Source organism: Vulpes vulpes, chromosome 5 (genome assembly GCF_048418805.1).
Source record: "Vulpes vulpes isolate BD-2025 chromosome 5, VulVul3, whole genome shotgun sequence".
NCBI classification, from domain to species: Eukaryota; Metazoa; Chordata; class Mammalia; order Carnivora; family Canidae; genus Vulpes; species Vulpes vulpes.
The window spans coordinates 127,926,107-127,941,314 of record NC_132784.1 but is presented as its reverse complement, the minus strand read 5'-3'; the positions used below and the strand labels follow the sequence as shown (position 1 = coordinate 127,941,314).

Below are 15,208 nucleotides of genomic sequence, written 5' to 3'. Positions count from 1 at the left end.
GCCTGGACTGCAGCCCTGTCCCCAGAGAAGGAGGAAAGCCTTCACGGGGGTGCACTTGCCTTTCAGATCCTACAGTTTAGGGCCAGTGTTTGTCCTCGCAAAGGTGCCCGTGACAGGATGAGAGCAAGAAGGGCCTTTACCGGTAAAGTCAATGAAAAATTAGTAGACAAATTAAAAAATAAATTATATGCACCCATCCCTCGCCCTAAGTATGAACCCTCTAGGGGTTCTCTAGGACTGAATTAACACGTGTACCTTTGCATTGTCTAGGGGAAAGAATTTTCTCGGCAAACTCAAAGCATATGCACCATCTGCCTCAGTTGTCCCAAGCCTAGGAGAGATGATAAAGTAGGCGCAGGTCTACTGGGCCACCTAAAAGCCCCACCTGGGGCTGCTCACTGGGAGCAGCGGGGCAGGAGCAGACTGAGCAATCTAATTTTCATTTTTTTTTAATTGTCATTTATTCATGAGACACACACACACACACACAAAGGCAGAGACACAGGCAGAGGGAGAAGCAGGCTCCCTGTGGGGGCCCGATGCGGGACTCGATCCAGGACCCCAGAATCAGGGCCTGAGCCAAAGGCAGAGGCTCAACCACTGAGCCACCCAGGCGCCCCCTCCAATTTTCTTACAAATGGCGTCATGCATTCCTCTTGTTACATAGGCCATTAGGTTTGTGCATGAGCCTACGTTGGTCAGCTTCCAAAGTCATGACTCTGCTCCACCTCCAACCTTTGAAGGGTGCACACACACATTCCCTCACCTCCTCCCTCCCTGCCGCCTCCTCTCTCTCACCCCCACAAGCACACAGTAACATACAAAAGGAAGGCCAGAAGAGGTGAAGAACTGACAGGTCAGTTAACTAGATCAGAATGGGGTCTAGGGACCCTCCACGTCAGCAGCACCTGGCAATGTTAGAAATACAGATTCTCAGGTCCCACCCCAGACCTTCGGATTCAGATTTGCAGGAAGGGGGACGGGGAAGCAGCCTGTGTTTCATGAACCCTCCCGGTGATTCTGATGTACGCCCGAGTTTGACAGGCTAGGACCTAGGACCTGGATGACTTCGTAACTTCTAGCTTTCTAAACGATGACCAAATTTTACCAAATGACATGGAAATCCATTTCTAAAATTTAAAGAACGTGAGCTCTTCACACGTGTTCTTCTGATCCTCAGAAACTGAGGAAGACCATGGTTTCCAGCACCTTCCCCATTATTTCTCTGGGGATGTCTCCCACTAGAAAAAGATTCCATGGTCAAATGAGTTTAAGGTACAGTTGGGTAAAAACGATGTGAAACAAGATTTCCCCTGCAGAACTCCCTGAGTCTTCAATATGCTGATGTTTGTTTGGAATCTTCGAGAGGAGAATGTATTTCCTGAACTTACTGCTCATGGAGCCCTTCTCTCCAGGAACATCTAGAAACAATGGTGTAGGGAACACACTTGAAGTTATTCACAGCTCACTCCAGCTGCTCCCTGACTCGAGAATGCCCCCAAAATGTAGGGAAAATGAAACATGCCTGAAATTCCTGGAAAGAAACAATATGCTTAAGGAGGAGGGAAAAAAAAGTTTAGTTTTGAAAACCCAAGGCACTAAGGGAATGCTCTGTTTTAAACCCAGAGGTTGAAGACCAGAATGTTCCATAGTTTAAATCTTTGGGAAAAAATCGTGATGTTATTGGCAAATATACAAAGATAAACATAAGGCAATGACAGCTTTTTTTTCCCCAGTGGAAATGTGGTCAAGCAAGACTGGACAGGAAACTACCAGACACTTCCATGGGACACAGAAAGTGATGATAATAAAAAGTGTAAATGCTCACTATGAGCTAGCCGTTCCTCTAAGCACTTTGGAATTCAGCTATTTCATATCCTGGAAGTGATCCTATGCGGTAGCTGTAATTATTGCCTCATTTTACAGATATGGAGGCCGTGACTCAGTTTCCTCATTTGCATAGGTCGGGTGCGGGGAAGGCAGGATTCACAGCCAGGCAGCCTTGAGCGATCGAGCCCCACTGCTGACTTCTCAAACTTGCTGCTCAAGACCGTCGAGTGGCCTTGGCCAACACAGGCAATAAGAGAGAAACTAGTAATAAAAGGCGGGAAGTGGCACAGGTCCCATGAGTGGGCATCAGACACATCTCTCTGGGCTTGGAGGTTAGTGAGCAAATCTCAGGGCCATCAGTGAGACTGGTTCTGGCAGATATTTCATTAGAGACGAGGAGCAGCTGTCGACCCAAGAAGGTCTAACACGATCTGAGAGTATGAGTCTGTTGTGTTTTGCCACAGTCGAAATTGCATTTTTAGGAGGATTATTTTGTTTTATAGGGTTGTGTAAATGTGCCTTGCATGCCTGTACGGAAAATGGAGTTAGAACCTCAGGTGGCAAAGACAGTCGAGCGCCAGTTGCATGTTAACCCTGTGCTTGTTGCGGAGGATGGAAAAAATGGTTGCAGATGTACTCCTGCCCTCGGAGTCCTCAGGCTATTTAGGGAAATATTATATTTGTTTTTTTGGGGGGGGGGTAGGTTTTTTGTATATTTTTGTATCCCCTCCCCACCTTTTCCTAGAAAGGATTTAAGCCCAGAGATGTTTGTATAGGCCTTTTGTTTTTCAGACACTATATAAATACTGTGAAATAATCAAGTGTTGGTATAAAAACAAGTTAATCCTGGGGCACCTGTGTGGCTCAGTCGAGTGTCTGACTCTTGAATTTGGCTCAGGTCAGGATCCCAGGGTCGTGACATCAAGCCCCATGATGGGCTCTGCGCTCAATCTGCTTGAGATATTCTCTCTCTCTCTCTCTCCCTCTCTCCCTCCCTCCCTCCCTCCCTCCTCCCCTCCCCCCCCAAAATAAATAAATAAATATTTTAAAAAATACATTAATCCCCTGAGGTTTGGGGCTCTAAGCCAGGATTCAATAGCACAGACATTGTGGTAAGTAATGTCAGCCAAGGTCCATTGGCCAAGAACGGGGAGTTTGCCCAGAACTGGTTGGTTCTAAGATGCCTGTTGGGCCAGTGAGAATTTGGGGCTGACTGGCTCCCAGGTCCCTTCTCTCACTTCTGACCTTTCATGAGCCTGTGTTCTTACGGACCCTGCGGGGGCCGGTTATCACAGTGGTAGGTACCCTCCAGTGATACTTTGTTGAAAGCCTTTAAACTAGGTCCTTAGAGGGCCTGTGACTTGTTTCTCATTGAATTTCCTTCTTACCAAGTTCACCGCATTCCATCAAGTATGCAGCGTTCTGTTGGGTCACCAGGTCGGGTGAAGTATGGTAGGAGCTGTTCGTTGGTGTCATCAGGATATCACTGGAATTATCTGTGGGGAAGTCAGAGTGAAGGGAGGTAGAGGCAGGCCAGACCTTAGAAGAACACAGACTGGGGTTGCAACAGGCTGGAGTAGAACCCTGGCCTGGCCGGTTCCTTGCTGTAAGACTTGGGGCACATCACCCATCCCATGGGGTTCAGTGACACGACGCATGTAAACCATTTACGCGGTGCCAGGCACAATAAGTGTCACCTGAAAAGAAAGAAAGATTATTACTTTTATTAAGGGGCTAGTGGGTGTGGAGGTGATGCATGTGCTGGGGGAGGCTGCCCTAGCCTCTACGAGAGCCTTCGGTATGTTGCCGGCCTGGCTGGCACCTTCCCACTGGAGCGAGACCGAGGATTCTGAGTGCCTAGTTGCTGAGGTTTGTGGTCTAGTGGATCATCAGCAGTGCTGTTTCCCTTCCAGCCTGTGACTGTGACCCCAGGGGCATTGAGACGCCGCAGTGTGACCAGTCCACTGGCCAGTGCGTCTGCGTCGAGGGTGTCGAGGGTCCTCGCTGTGACAAGTGCACTCGCGGGTACTCGGGGGTCTTCCCCGACTGCGCTCCCTGCCACCAGTGCTTTGCCCTCTGGGACGTGATCGTCGCCGAGCTGACCAATCGGACCCGCAAATTCCTGGAGAAAGCCAAGGCCTTGAAGATCAGTGGTGTGATCGGGCCTTACCGGGAGACTGTGGACTCGGTGGAGAAAAAGGTCAACGAGATCAGAGACATCCTGGCCCAGAGCCCAGCCGCGGAGCCGCTGAAAAACATTGGGGATCTCTTTGAGGAAGCGGAGTAAGTAGTCCCTGAGCCCAGGGAAAGCCCTCGCCGTGTTGTTTCAAGCTGATGGGAGATGCCCAGGCTTGCTGCGTCCATCAGGCGCGGCTAGGCCCGTGAGTGGAAACAGATGCTGGGTCATCGGCTTCCCAGCAGCCTCTACCCTGGTGCCTGTGGCTGAGTGAACACTGACAAAACTGTCGAGGCTGCAGAATGGAGTGTGTGCAGTTCCACGGAGCGCTCCTCTTTGCAAGTAGTGCTCCGGGGAGAAGATAGGCAGGAACCATTCGGACACCCGAGGATCCCGAGTTGTGGTGGGTTAGGTGCTGGGCTTGAGAATTTGAATGACTCACTCATGCCTGCGTCTCTTTTCTCCCCTCTGGAGGAGGCGGAGGCAGTGCTTATCTTTACTTACAGGGTAGCCGAAGGGTTGATCGATGGAATGATCAATGTAATTGCCAAAAACATGACGACTGTAAATCATCGTTACTGTATTTTGCTCCTAGGGAGGAAATACATTATCACAGCAAGACCCCTATTTCCAAGTTTTTTTCTGCTGCTCTGCTGCTGGTTCACTAGAGCAGGGCTCCATTCTCTAACTGTAAGAAATTCTCTACAGGGAAAAACTCTCCTCGTGGCCCTTCTCTGGGCCATCCTCTCTCTGCATAGTGTCGGTTTCGCGGGTGAAAGCAGAGAGAACTGAGCTCTGAGTGATGCTGAAGTTCTCTGGGATCAGTTTTCTACCATTTCTCCTGCTCCCAGACGTTCCAAGTCCTTTTTTCCACATTTTCTGTGTGATGGGACCTGAATCAGCCTCTCTAGGAAGCCAGATGGACTTTTCATCTCAGTGCTGTAAGCAGCAGCAGGGGAACAGCTGACCTGCACTCAGGCATCTTGTGGGAGATCCTTCCTAGACCTTCGAGATTTCAAGTAACCGGTCCCTTGATTTCCAGCCGGAGGTTTTGTGTCCAAGACCCTGTGGGTGACCAGAGTGTTAGGAAATGTCCAAAGTGGGGCAATAATGCATTTAATGAGGAATTTTAGCTCATTAAAAAGATGGTGTGCAGCTCAGTCTCCTAACACATAATGATAAGTTCTGGAAGGCTGTGGTCTGAGCACAAGCCCATTTAGAGCCTGATTCTCAGCCTTGGTCTCCTGCACCCAAGGAAGAACCAAACGAGCTGGGTGTCCTTGGAGGACCTGCCAGGGGAGAGATTACATTCCTGAAATGTCTCTGTTGCTCTACCCTCACTAGTTATCTCACCGGAGAGATTGTAATCAACTCAGGGAAACTGGTTTCATTCATCTTTTTTCAACACGACATCCAAGGATACGTATCTTAGGACCCAAAGTGGCATTATTAAAAAAATACACAATGTTGTATGTGATTTCTTTAAAAAAGAAATCAAATGTGTAGGAGAGCTGAGAAGAAACGAAAGCCTTATGTGAATCAGCAGGTGAACAGAAGAATTCACTGCAAAAAAAAACCAAAACTATATTATAATTGTCTCAGGAAAAAGTGGTTGAGCTTATAAAATGTAATTTAACCTACAAATCCATTTAAGGACTTTTTCTTTGAGTTGGGTCTTTGTTTTATCTCGGCCTTAAATGGCATTTTTTGACTGGCCCCCAGCCTTTCAGCCCCCCTACATTTTCCCAGTGTTTTACCCCGACTAGTATTTCCCTGAGGAGACAATTACATCTAATTAGGTGACCCAGTAAAGCCCAGAGCTACAGTCTTCGCAAATACTACTTTCTTTGTGGATACACACACACACACACACACACACACGCTGTATTTATCAGTATATCTACAAATAGATGCCTAAAATAAAGCTTTGGGGATGGGAAATACAGAAGAAAATGCAGCTGGGTTTAGATTCCAAATGAAATGCTGTGAAAGCTAAAGGTGTATTGAAGTCCGCCCTTGTATATAGTACCTTCTTTTTTTCTTTCTTTCTTTTTTTTTTTTTTAAAGATTTTATTTATTTATTCATGAGAGGCAGAGAGAGAGGCAGAGACTTAGGCAGAGGGAGAAGCAGGTTCCATGCAGAGAGCCCGATGCAGGACTCGATCCCAGGACCCTGGGATCGCGACCTGAGCCAAAGGCAGATGCTCAACCGCTGAGCCACCCAGGTGCCCCAATACTACCTTCTTTCTTATCAAAAATAAAAGGGTTGCTTGTTGGTGGAAGCAGGAGGGTCCTTGCATGGGACCTTGCCGACAGGGCAAGTATATGGAGAGCTCCTATGGGTAGCTCCCATGGTTCCTGGTGGCTGTGGGATTTCCTTTCTGTGTGTCCCATCTTTTTTTTTTTTTTTTTTTTTTTTTTTTATTCATGAGAGTCAGAGAGAGAGAGAGAGAGAGAGAGAGAAGCAGAAACATAGGCAGAGGGAGAAGCAGGCTCTCTGCAGGGAGCCCAATCCGGGATCACACCCTGAGCCAAAGGCAGACACTCAACCACTGAGCCACCCAGGCATCCTGACTGTGTGTCCCATGTTGAAGATGATCCCTGAGGTCCAGATAAGAGCATTTTTTTGGCAGGAGGCTGGGAGACATAGTTCTACCCTGGAGTCACTTACGTCTTTTGAGTTGTGGGGCTGCATGGGCTTGATGCTGGTCACATTCAGAGCAGGAGCTCCATGCCCTGGACCTTTGCTCGGATGGCAGCAAGTGCTCAGAATCCCTTATGTGCCACATCCACCACAGTGCAGCTGATTGGCACTTCTGTGTCTTTCTTCAAAGTCCTTGAAGAAAGAAAAGTTGATAGAGTTGACATAGTCTCTTAATGATGAAGAGAATAGAACCAGGACTTGGATATGGTTACAAAGTACAGAATTGGTTTGAAATTACAGAGTCATGGGTACTGTATTTGTAGAAAATGTAAAAATAAGACTTCAGAACTCCCCTTTGGTTTATTTTACTTAGGCAAACTTCTCCTCTTTACAGGAAATTAACCAAAGATGTTTCGGAAAAGATGGCTCAAGTCGAAGTGAAATTGTCTGACACAGCTTCACTAAGCAACAGCACAGCCAGAGAACTAGATTCTCTACAGACAGAAGCAGAAAGCCTAGACAACACAGTGAAAGAGCTTGCTGAGCAATTGGAATTTATCAAAAACTCAGATATTCGGGGTGAGCATCTTTTGTGCAAATATGCAGTCCTGGACAATGGATTTAACCCGCCGTCTAGCCCTTTAGGACAGCACTTTTAGAATAAAATCTAGTGCTTTCTAATAATCTTAAAGCCTTTTCTCACCCAGTCTCTGGCACAAATAAGGATTAAAGTCCCCACTTAGAAATGTGGGACCTGGGACACAGCCTAAGAGACACAGCAGAGGTTCGTTCCATGGAGCCAGCAGCAAAGTGGCATCATTTCCTGATTTGTTTTTTTTTTTTCAGTGAATGGTTTAACCTTGGTGTTTCTTGGAAATGGGCTCTTTCGAAGAGTTAAGAAATTAAACTGATACTTCAGCAAATTCTTTTATATTCAAGAATGTTGCCTGGTCGGGAGAGAATTTTTGCAGCATCAGATCACACTAACCATCCTATTTTACACATGATCGTTTATTTTTCGGGCTGGGTCCTTAAAGCCAAAACATGCCATGCTGTTTTATACATACCATTTGAGTGGATCTGAATAGCTAAATAGGAAAAGAGAAAAAATATCTGGATGTGTAATCTGCAGGCTGCCTGACACTACTAGCCATTGAGAAAGGACTGGAAGAGGGCCTATATGCAGAAACATCTGCATGATTGACTTAATTTTTCATCCAGATGTTTGGCATCCTCCAGAGCCAGAATAGCTACTAATAGGACAAAGTGTAGCCATTGATCATGAGGGGAAAGTTGTCTTTCTTCATAAAGATTTTAGTCCTTGAATTTTAGAGCAAAACCATGCAGTTCTTCCCTAAGGCTGGAAGACACCAAATACGGGCATCACGTACTGAGAGTGAGTACGAGAGGTTTAACTCTGGGCAATTTCACTTCGTGCCCTAGGTGCCTTGGATAGCATTACCAAGTATTTCCAGATGTCTCTCGAGGCAGAGGAGAGGGTGAATGCCTCCACCACGGATTCCAACAGCACCGTGGAGCAGTCGGCTCTCACTCGGGACAGAGTAGAAGACCTGATGATGGACCGAGAGGCCCAGTTTAGGGAAAAACAAGAGGAACAGGCCCGCCTTCTGGATGAACTGGCAGGCAAACTACAAAGTCTAGACCTTTCTGCTGCTGCCGAAATGGTAAGGTTTGAGGGTTTGGCCCCAAGGCTGTGATGCAATAAGAAAATCCACCCTGTTTTGTCTGTAGTACTATTCACTTTGCAAATGAACCAGCAGGAGTGAAACTGGCCTTAGGTTTCTGGACCACCTCTGGGTATCCCCTGTCAAGCCAGATAAAAACAACAGCGTGTGCCTCTCCAGCCCACCCCCAACCCCCCAAGGTTCCAGAGGTTTCTCTGTGATGCAAAGAATCAGAACTACTTTCCAAGACTGTTAAATTGAATCGGTGTGACTTCTTATGCAAATTGGAACCCTCCAGACTGTGGGCTTTTCCTCCGGCCCCCACCCCCCCAGCTGCGATTTGAAGTGCAAACTCCTCCGTGGAGCAATTCAAGAATCATTCTGGGAGGGACTTTAAAAAATTAAAGGAGCGAAAGAGGTTTTTTTTCCCCTGGGTGTAAATTAAAATGTTCCTTTGTTCCCGTAACTTTACCTGGTGAAGATTAACTCTGAGACCAACCCGAGAAAGTAGATTCATTTCCCAGAAGCTTTTAAAGAGTAATTCTGGATGGAGCCAAATGAAATTGAGTAGTGAGTTTAGTGAAAATCAGGCAGAAAGCCAAAAAACAAAAACAAAAAAACAAAACCCCCCCAAAAAGCCAACTCTTGCCTGTTTCGTCCTCTCCTTTCCTTATTGTTTCTCCCGGAAGGACCCCTACCGAGAGAATTTGGAGGGTATTGTTTACAGACTAAGGCTTGTGCGCTCCTAGCTTAGGAACCCCCAGAGGATCAGTGAAAGTAGGAGGCAGGTGGATGCCAAGAAGCCAGGGAGCAAATGGTTCAGGATTTTTGTAACCATCAAAGCCCCCTCCCTCCCTGCCCACCCGCCTTCCCCATCTCGCTTTCTCTGCTGTTGGCAAAAACCCACTGTCAATACCATATTGTGCCAAACTTAATTGATGCCTGCAAGGTTATATATTATCTTATGAACCTTTAAGGTCTCCTGTCATGGTTTAATGGAAAACCATTAAACCCAGAGTGGTGTGTCCGCTGCACTTCATAAGGCGACGAAATCACTATGCACAGGCAGGAAATGCCAGTTGTCGCGTCTTCCTTCCTTTCGGGGTAGATGCCTTCCTGAGAAGTTCTCATAAAAACCGGTCATCACCAGCAAAACCCACACACTGAAATGAAAGCCGCCGAGCGTGCTGAAGGATGTTTGCTTTGCAGCAGAAGGTAGCAGGCGAGCAGGGGCCTTGAGGGTCCCTTCCCTGCTACCGAGCATTGGCCAGCTCCTGGTCGCCCACTGGGTGTGTGTGCCTCCTCCGAGATCCCCCTGGTCAGGTTCCATACTGGCATTTCTTGGGGAGAGAGGTTCCTGTCCCTTTGTGGTTTTCGAGTACCTTCAGTTCTTTGTCATGTTGTGTGTATGTAGCTAGACCCGTGCTGGTTTTCTTCATGCCTGTCAGTTGAAATAAAACAGATCTCCTTGTGTGTTGTCAGATTGTTTTTAGAAAGCATCCCTGGGGCCTTATGCTTCTCTTAAGACTTAACCATGTTCTTCCTTTTATTTATTTTTTTTAAGATTTTATTTATTTATTCATGAGAAACACAGAGAGAGAGGCAGAGACATAGGCAGAGGGAGAAGCAGGCTCCATGCAGGGAGCCCAGGACTCCATCCCAGGACCCCGGCATCACACCCTGAGCCACCCACCCAGGCGTCCCTAACCATGTTCTTCTACAGCACGCAGAATAAACTTTATTTTCTGAAGCTTTTTATGACCTGTAAACCAGATACATGAAAGATTATTAAATTGAGATGTAATGGGATTATAATTATCATAAAATGATTAGTCTAAGGAGTCGACTGTTTATGCAGAAACTACTTTGGTTCTTAAAAAGAGCACCTTCCTTGTGGGGCGCATGACCTGCTCCTCACTGCCTCTGCTCAGTGTGAGAGGACAGCTCCACAGTTTCCTTCCTGCTCCGCCTTTTCCAACATAGAGCAAGCTTATAATTTATCCACGTGCAAGTGTATATCACGGCCAGGCTCTGATCTTTGGAAGTTTCTGGTAGGTAAGGAAAGAGGAGTCTAGGGACGGAGAATTGTGGAGGGTTGCTTACTCGTAAAAGTCAAATCTACCTTTGTTCCTACTGTTTTTCTGTTTCCCTCTCACATCTGGAACGTTTCTATTTCCCCTGCTCAGATCCCACCAACCAGCACATCCTTCCCCGACGACAGCGCCAACCCTCAGTAGTGTCTCTTCCCTTTGCCTTCTTTCTGACTTACAGCACCTGACCGCTTCTTGGCTGTCTTACGGAGAGCGAGCCTGTCTTCCAAATTGTCTTCCAGATGATGAGCCTTCTAAGGCTACCCTGTTGACCAGAACCGGAAGAGTTGACCATGATGTTGGATCGGTCTAAAAAATTTCTCAGTGCCTTTTTGTTTCTTCTTCTTTTTTTAATCCAACGGTTTAGGCTAGAGGGGAAGCATTCTTTGGCTCTCATATTGGCAGATTTCAGCTTAACAGCAGGTAATGTCTGCACCCCACGCAGCGCCCATATGATATTCTGGGTCATCAGGGCAGGAGGTATTGGAGAAGAGTTGCAAATTTTCAGCTTCCTTGGCAGTAAGTAGGGTAAGCTTCTCCCTAAGCTCCGTGCTCCTCCCTCCTCCTTGAACGCTGTGTTCCCAGGCACCCTTGCTGAGGACCACCTACACGCTCTCTGGGGCCACCCAGGCCCTGCACAGCTGTTCTGAGCAGCAGACGCCCTCTCTGAACACTCGTGCCTGCCCTTGGCTTGTTGCAGACCTGCGGGACGCCCCCGGGGGCCTCTTGTTCTGAGACGGACTGTGGCGGCCCCAACTGCAGGACGGACGAAGGCGAGAAGAAGTGTGGGGGGCCTGGCTGCGGGGGCCTGGTCACGGTTGCACACAGTGCCTGGCAGAAAGCCATGGACTTCGACCGAGATGTCCTGAGCGCGCTGGCTGAGGTGGAGCAGCTCTCCAAGATGGTAAATCAGATGTTCGCTGTCGGTGACGGATGGGGAGATCTGGGAGGAATCCGTTCTCAGTGGTAAAATGAAAGGGGCATGTCAAGGACATGTCAAGTCTGAAAGTGCAAGTTTTTGTGAGGTCAGGGAAATCAGTGCACAGGGAGGTTATAGTCATAGAAAATTTAAGAATTTGCTCTCTTCTGATGGAGATTTGCAATAATGATGTTACTTAGCACGTGGGTCCAGGGTTATGAATACATTGAGCTGTACTGTAAAAATTCCATGCTGAGCAATTGAGCGTGTATTTTTCTAAAGTGACCGTGTGAACGGCAGTATTTACGTTGGTACCTGAGAAAACATACGGGCCACCAGATGCTTTGGGGGAGTTAGAAACAATTAGAAAAAATGTTGACACGCTAGCCTTATCTGTATGAGAATATGGTGCAGCAGTCCGTAGACCGAGTGATTTCGCTCTGTATAGGGACAGAATACAGTTGAAAGAGAGACGTTTGTTTCTAAAATCCATGATTCCAAATATATAGTGTTCCGTCGTCATTTTCCGGACCATTTGTAGTATTCTGGTCGGCTGTAGGAAGAGTCACGTTGTTCCCTGGGTAACTTGTTCCTCGTATTTAGGTCTCCGAAGCAAAACTGAGAGCAGATGAGGCAAAACAGAACGCTCAGGATGTCCTGCAGAAAACCAATGCCACCAAAGAGAAAGTGGACAAGAGTAATGAGGACCTGAGAAATCTGATCAAGCAAATCAGAAACTTTCTGACCCGTAAGGAATTGTTTTCATTTGACTTTTAGACATTTCTTCCTCTCTTGGAATATAAAAATCGTTTTTGTAAGAGTTGTCTGAGAGACCAGAATTCAAGTCCGCATTTTAGATAAAATCAGTTTCTAGCTGGGAATAAAGTAGCGTTCCCCACCCCAGCCCCAAAAGCCCATGTGAAGAAATGGTGGCATTTCTTAAACTTACGTGTATGTAAGTAATCTTCTCTGATGTCATGCAGACACAGACGGGATACCCAAGTAGGAAATCAAGTCAGACACACCCTGTGAGAACTGAATTTGGGATCTGTTACCGATGACATATAGTGTCATTAGGTCCTTAAAGTAGTAGCTTATTTTGGCGTTGCCTGCGGAGCTTTGTAATCCTGTTATTTACAGAATAGTATGCTTACTGTTAGCTCTCCCTTCGTGCTCTGTAGAGGAAGAGAAAATCTCTAGAGTTTGTGGTCCAGCTCATAACTGCTTCTGGTCACAGTCTGGGCGTTATCAGGAAACGATGGTTTTAGCTTCAAATTACACAAAACTTTCAGCTGAAATGGACTTAATAAAAAAAAGATGCTTATTGTATCACAAGAGGTTCTGGGACTCATGTAGTAAGGATATCTGCTTTGTTCTCAGGCCAGCTCCTCCTGGTTGCAAGGTGGCTGCCAAAGTTACAGACTTCACACAAAGTCTCAGTAATACCTAATGAAAGAAAAGACCACCTGTTCCTCTGTTGTATCTTTTTTAAAGGAAGAAAAAAAAAGTTTTTCGATTTTATTTACTTATTCATGAAGAGACACAGAGAGAGAGGCAGAGACATAGGCAGAGGGAGAAGCAGGCTCCCTGCAGGGGAGCCCGATGCGGGACTGGATCCCAGGACCTCAGTATCACAACCTGAGCCAAAGGTAGACTCTCAACCACTGAGCCACCCAGTTGCCCCTAAAGGAAGGAAATCTTCCCCAGAAGCCTTGAGCAGTCATCTCCATAAATCTCACTGGCCAGAAAAGCATCCCATGCCCATGCATAAATGTCCAGTGGAATGGGGTAGACTAATCAACATTTAACTCTGAGTTGCTAAGTTGACCTTACCCTAGAGTAGGAGCCTGAACAAAATAGTGTTCTGTTAGCAAGGAAAATGGGGAATAAGGAAGGAGCCAGTGGTATTCCTAGGGATAGCTTATGAACTATCCTGTGGAAGCCATCGCTTGATCAAAATATTTTCCTGTGCTTAAAACCTTAGGGGTCCGTTTTTATGTTAATAGTTAAAAACAAAAAGTCTTAAATCAGTGACATATTTGAAGCTTAACCTCTTGGGCATTTTTCTGACCACCTTTCACATTACACATTTGAAATTCCTTGGCTTCTTTGATTATACACTATCAGATTCCCTTGCCTCTCTGACTGGAATTCCTCCCTTTCTGTAATTTCCAGAATCCAGATAATTTACATAAGGAATATCACCTCTTTACATCTGCATTTACAGTCCTCTCCTAGCTATTTTTTTTAACCTCGATTAAAAGTTGGCACTACTCGGGCACCCAGGTGGCACACCCAGTCAGTTAGGTGTAAGTGTCCAACTCTTGGTTTTGGCTCCGATCATGATCTCAGGGTCGTGAGATGGAGCCCCATGTCAGGCTTGGCGCTCAACACAGAGTCTGCTTGAGATTCCCTGTCTCCCTTTCCCCCTACCCCTCCCTCCATTTGCATGTGCTTGCTCGCTCTTTCTAAAATAATAATTTAAAAAAATTAGCACTGTTCTGTAATCAATTTGCTGTGTTTGACTTTCACATGACTTGCTCTCCCCATAGTCTCTCCATCCGGAGATGTCCCTCTTTCCTCGCTCAAATCCTACTTTCCTTCAAAACCTGATCAGTTCCTCATCTTGTATGAAGGCTTCCCTGACCTTCCCAGCCTACAGCAAATTCCAGTAGTTTCTTGTTCCACATGCAACTTACTCGATTAGACTATGAATTCTTAAAACAGGAAGTGCATATGTCTTGGTGTGATCCCCAAATGCTGTTCACCTGGAGGGTGACCGGAAGTGATGGAGTGAAACCGTCTGTGACTTTCACCTCTTCGTGGGGACGTCTTTGCTTTTCACAGAGGACAGTGCCGATTTGGACAGCATTGAAGCGGTTGCTAACGAAGTGCTGAAGATGGAAATGCCCAGCACCCCACAGCAGTTACAGAACTTGACAGAGGATATTCGCGAACGAGTCGAAAGCCTTTCTCAAGTGGAGGTGATTCTACAGCAGAGCGCTGCTGATGTCGCCAGAGCTGAGGCATTGCTGGAAGAAGCTAAAAGAGCCAGGTATCTGCGGAGGTTGTGGCATGTTGGGGGCTTGTGTCAAGCAGGGGATTATTAAGTATTTCTTTAACCAGTGAAATGTCTAATAAGAGTGACCTCTGTGAGTCTCTCTGGGTCATTCCAAGAAGGCTGTTCTTTAAAAGAAATGTGTTGCTGGTTTTTTTTGTTTTTTAATGTTCCGAGGGGAAGTAACTTTGTCATATTCACATAGATGATCTCATTCTTTTTCACTCAGCAAAAGTGCAACTGATGTTAAAGTCACCGCAGACATGGTAAAGGAGGCGCTGGAGGAAGCAGAGAAGGCCCAGATTGCAGCCGAGAAGGCAATCAAGCAGGCAGACGAAGACATCCAAGGAACCCAGCACCTGCTGACCTCGGTAAGAGACTCGATTCCTTACCGGTGGGGGAGAGAACAGAAACTCTATCAGGAAACTCCGTGTACTTGAGTTACATGAAAACTCTCAGAGCTGAACATGAAAAGGTTGCTCTAATGTCAGTAAATCCGATCGATTCCCTTAGCACGGATGCTACACGTGCTGTTTTCAGGGATAAAAGGACCCTGAAGACACTGGAATGTTAAGCCCCCTTCACTTTTATCCTATACGTGTTTTTATCTCCTCTTCCTTCAAGGACTCACATAGACTCTGTTCAGTAGTATGAAGGATAGGATTAATTTCAAAAGTTAGTTTTAGGAAACTCCTGCTGTTATCGAGCAGCCCTAAAGCAACCTAATAGTGGAGACCATTATCTCAAAATTCATGAGGTGAGTGCTCACAAGAATTTTACTGTCGAGTTTTGAAAACCACTGGAGA

At 46.5% G+C, this 15,208-nt stretch overlaps 1 protein-coding gene across 5 annotated transcripts in view; it reads left to right on the top strand.

Moving 5' to 3' along the window:
* LAMB1 (laminin subunit beta 1) overlaps positions 1-15,208 on the top strand; it is a 73,422-nt gene that overhangs the window by 53,648 nt on the left and 4,566 nt on the right. For all 5 annotated transcript variants that reach the window (XM_072759972.1, XM_072759971.1, XM_072759970.1 and 2 more), the window contains 7 exons: positions 3,744-4,113; positions 7,045-7,229; positions 8,094-8,335; positions 11,126-11,329; positions 11,948-12,092; positions 14,192-14,399; positions 14,632-14,773. In XM_072759972.1, coding sequence (XP_072616073.1) covers positions 3,744-4,113; positions 7,045-7,229; positions 8,094-8,335; positions 11,126-11,329; positions 11,948-12,092; positions 14,192-14,399; positions 14,632-14,773 — 1,496 coding nt within the window. The remainder of the gene's footprint in view (positions 1-3,743; positions 4,114-7,044; positions 7,230-8,093; positions 8,336-11,125; positions 11,330-11,947; positions 12,093-14,191; positions 14,400-14,631; positions 14,774-15,208) is intronic.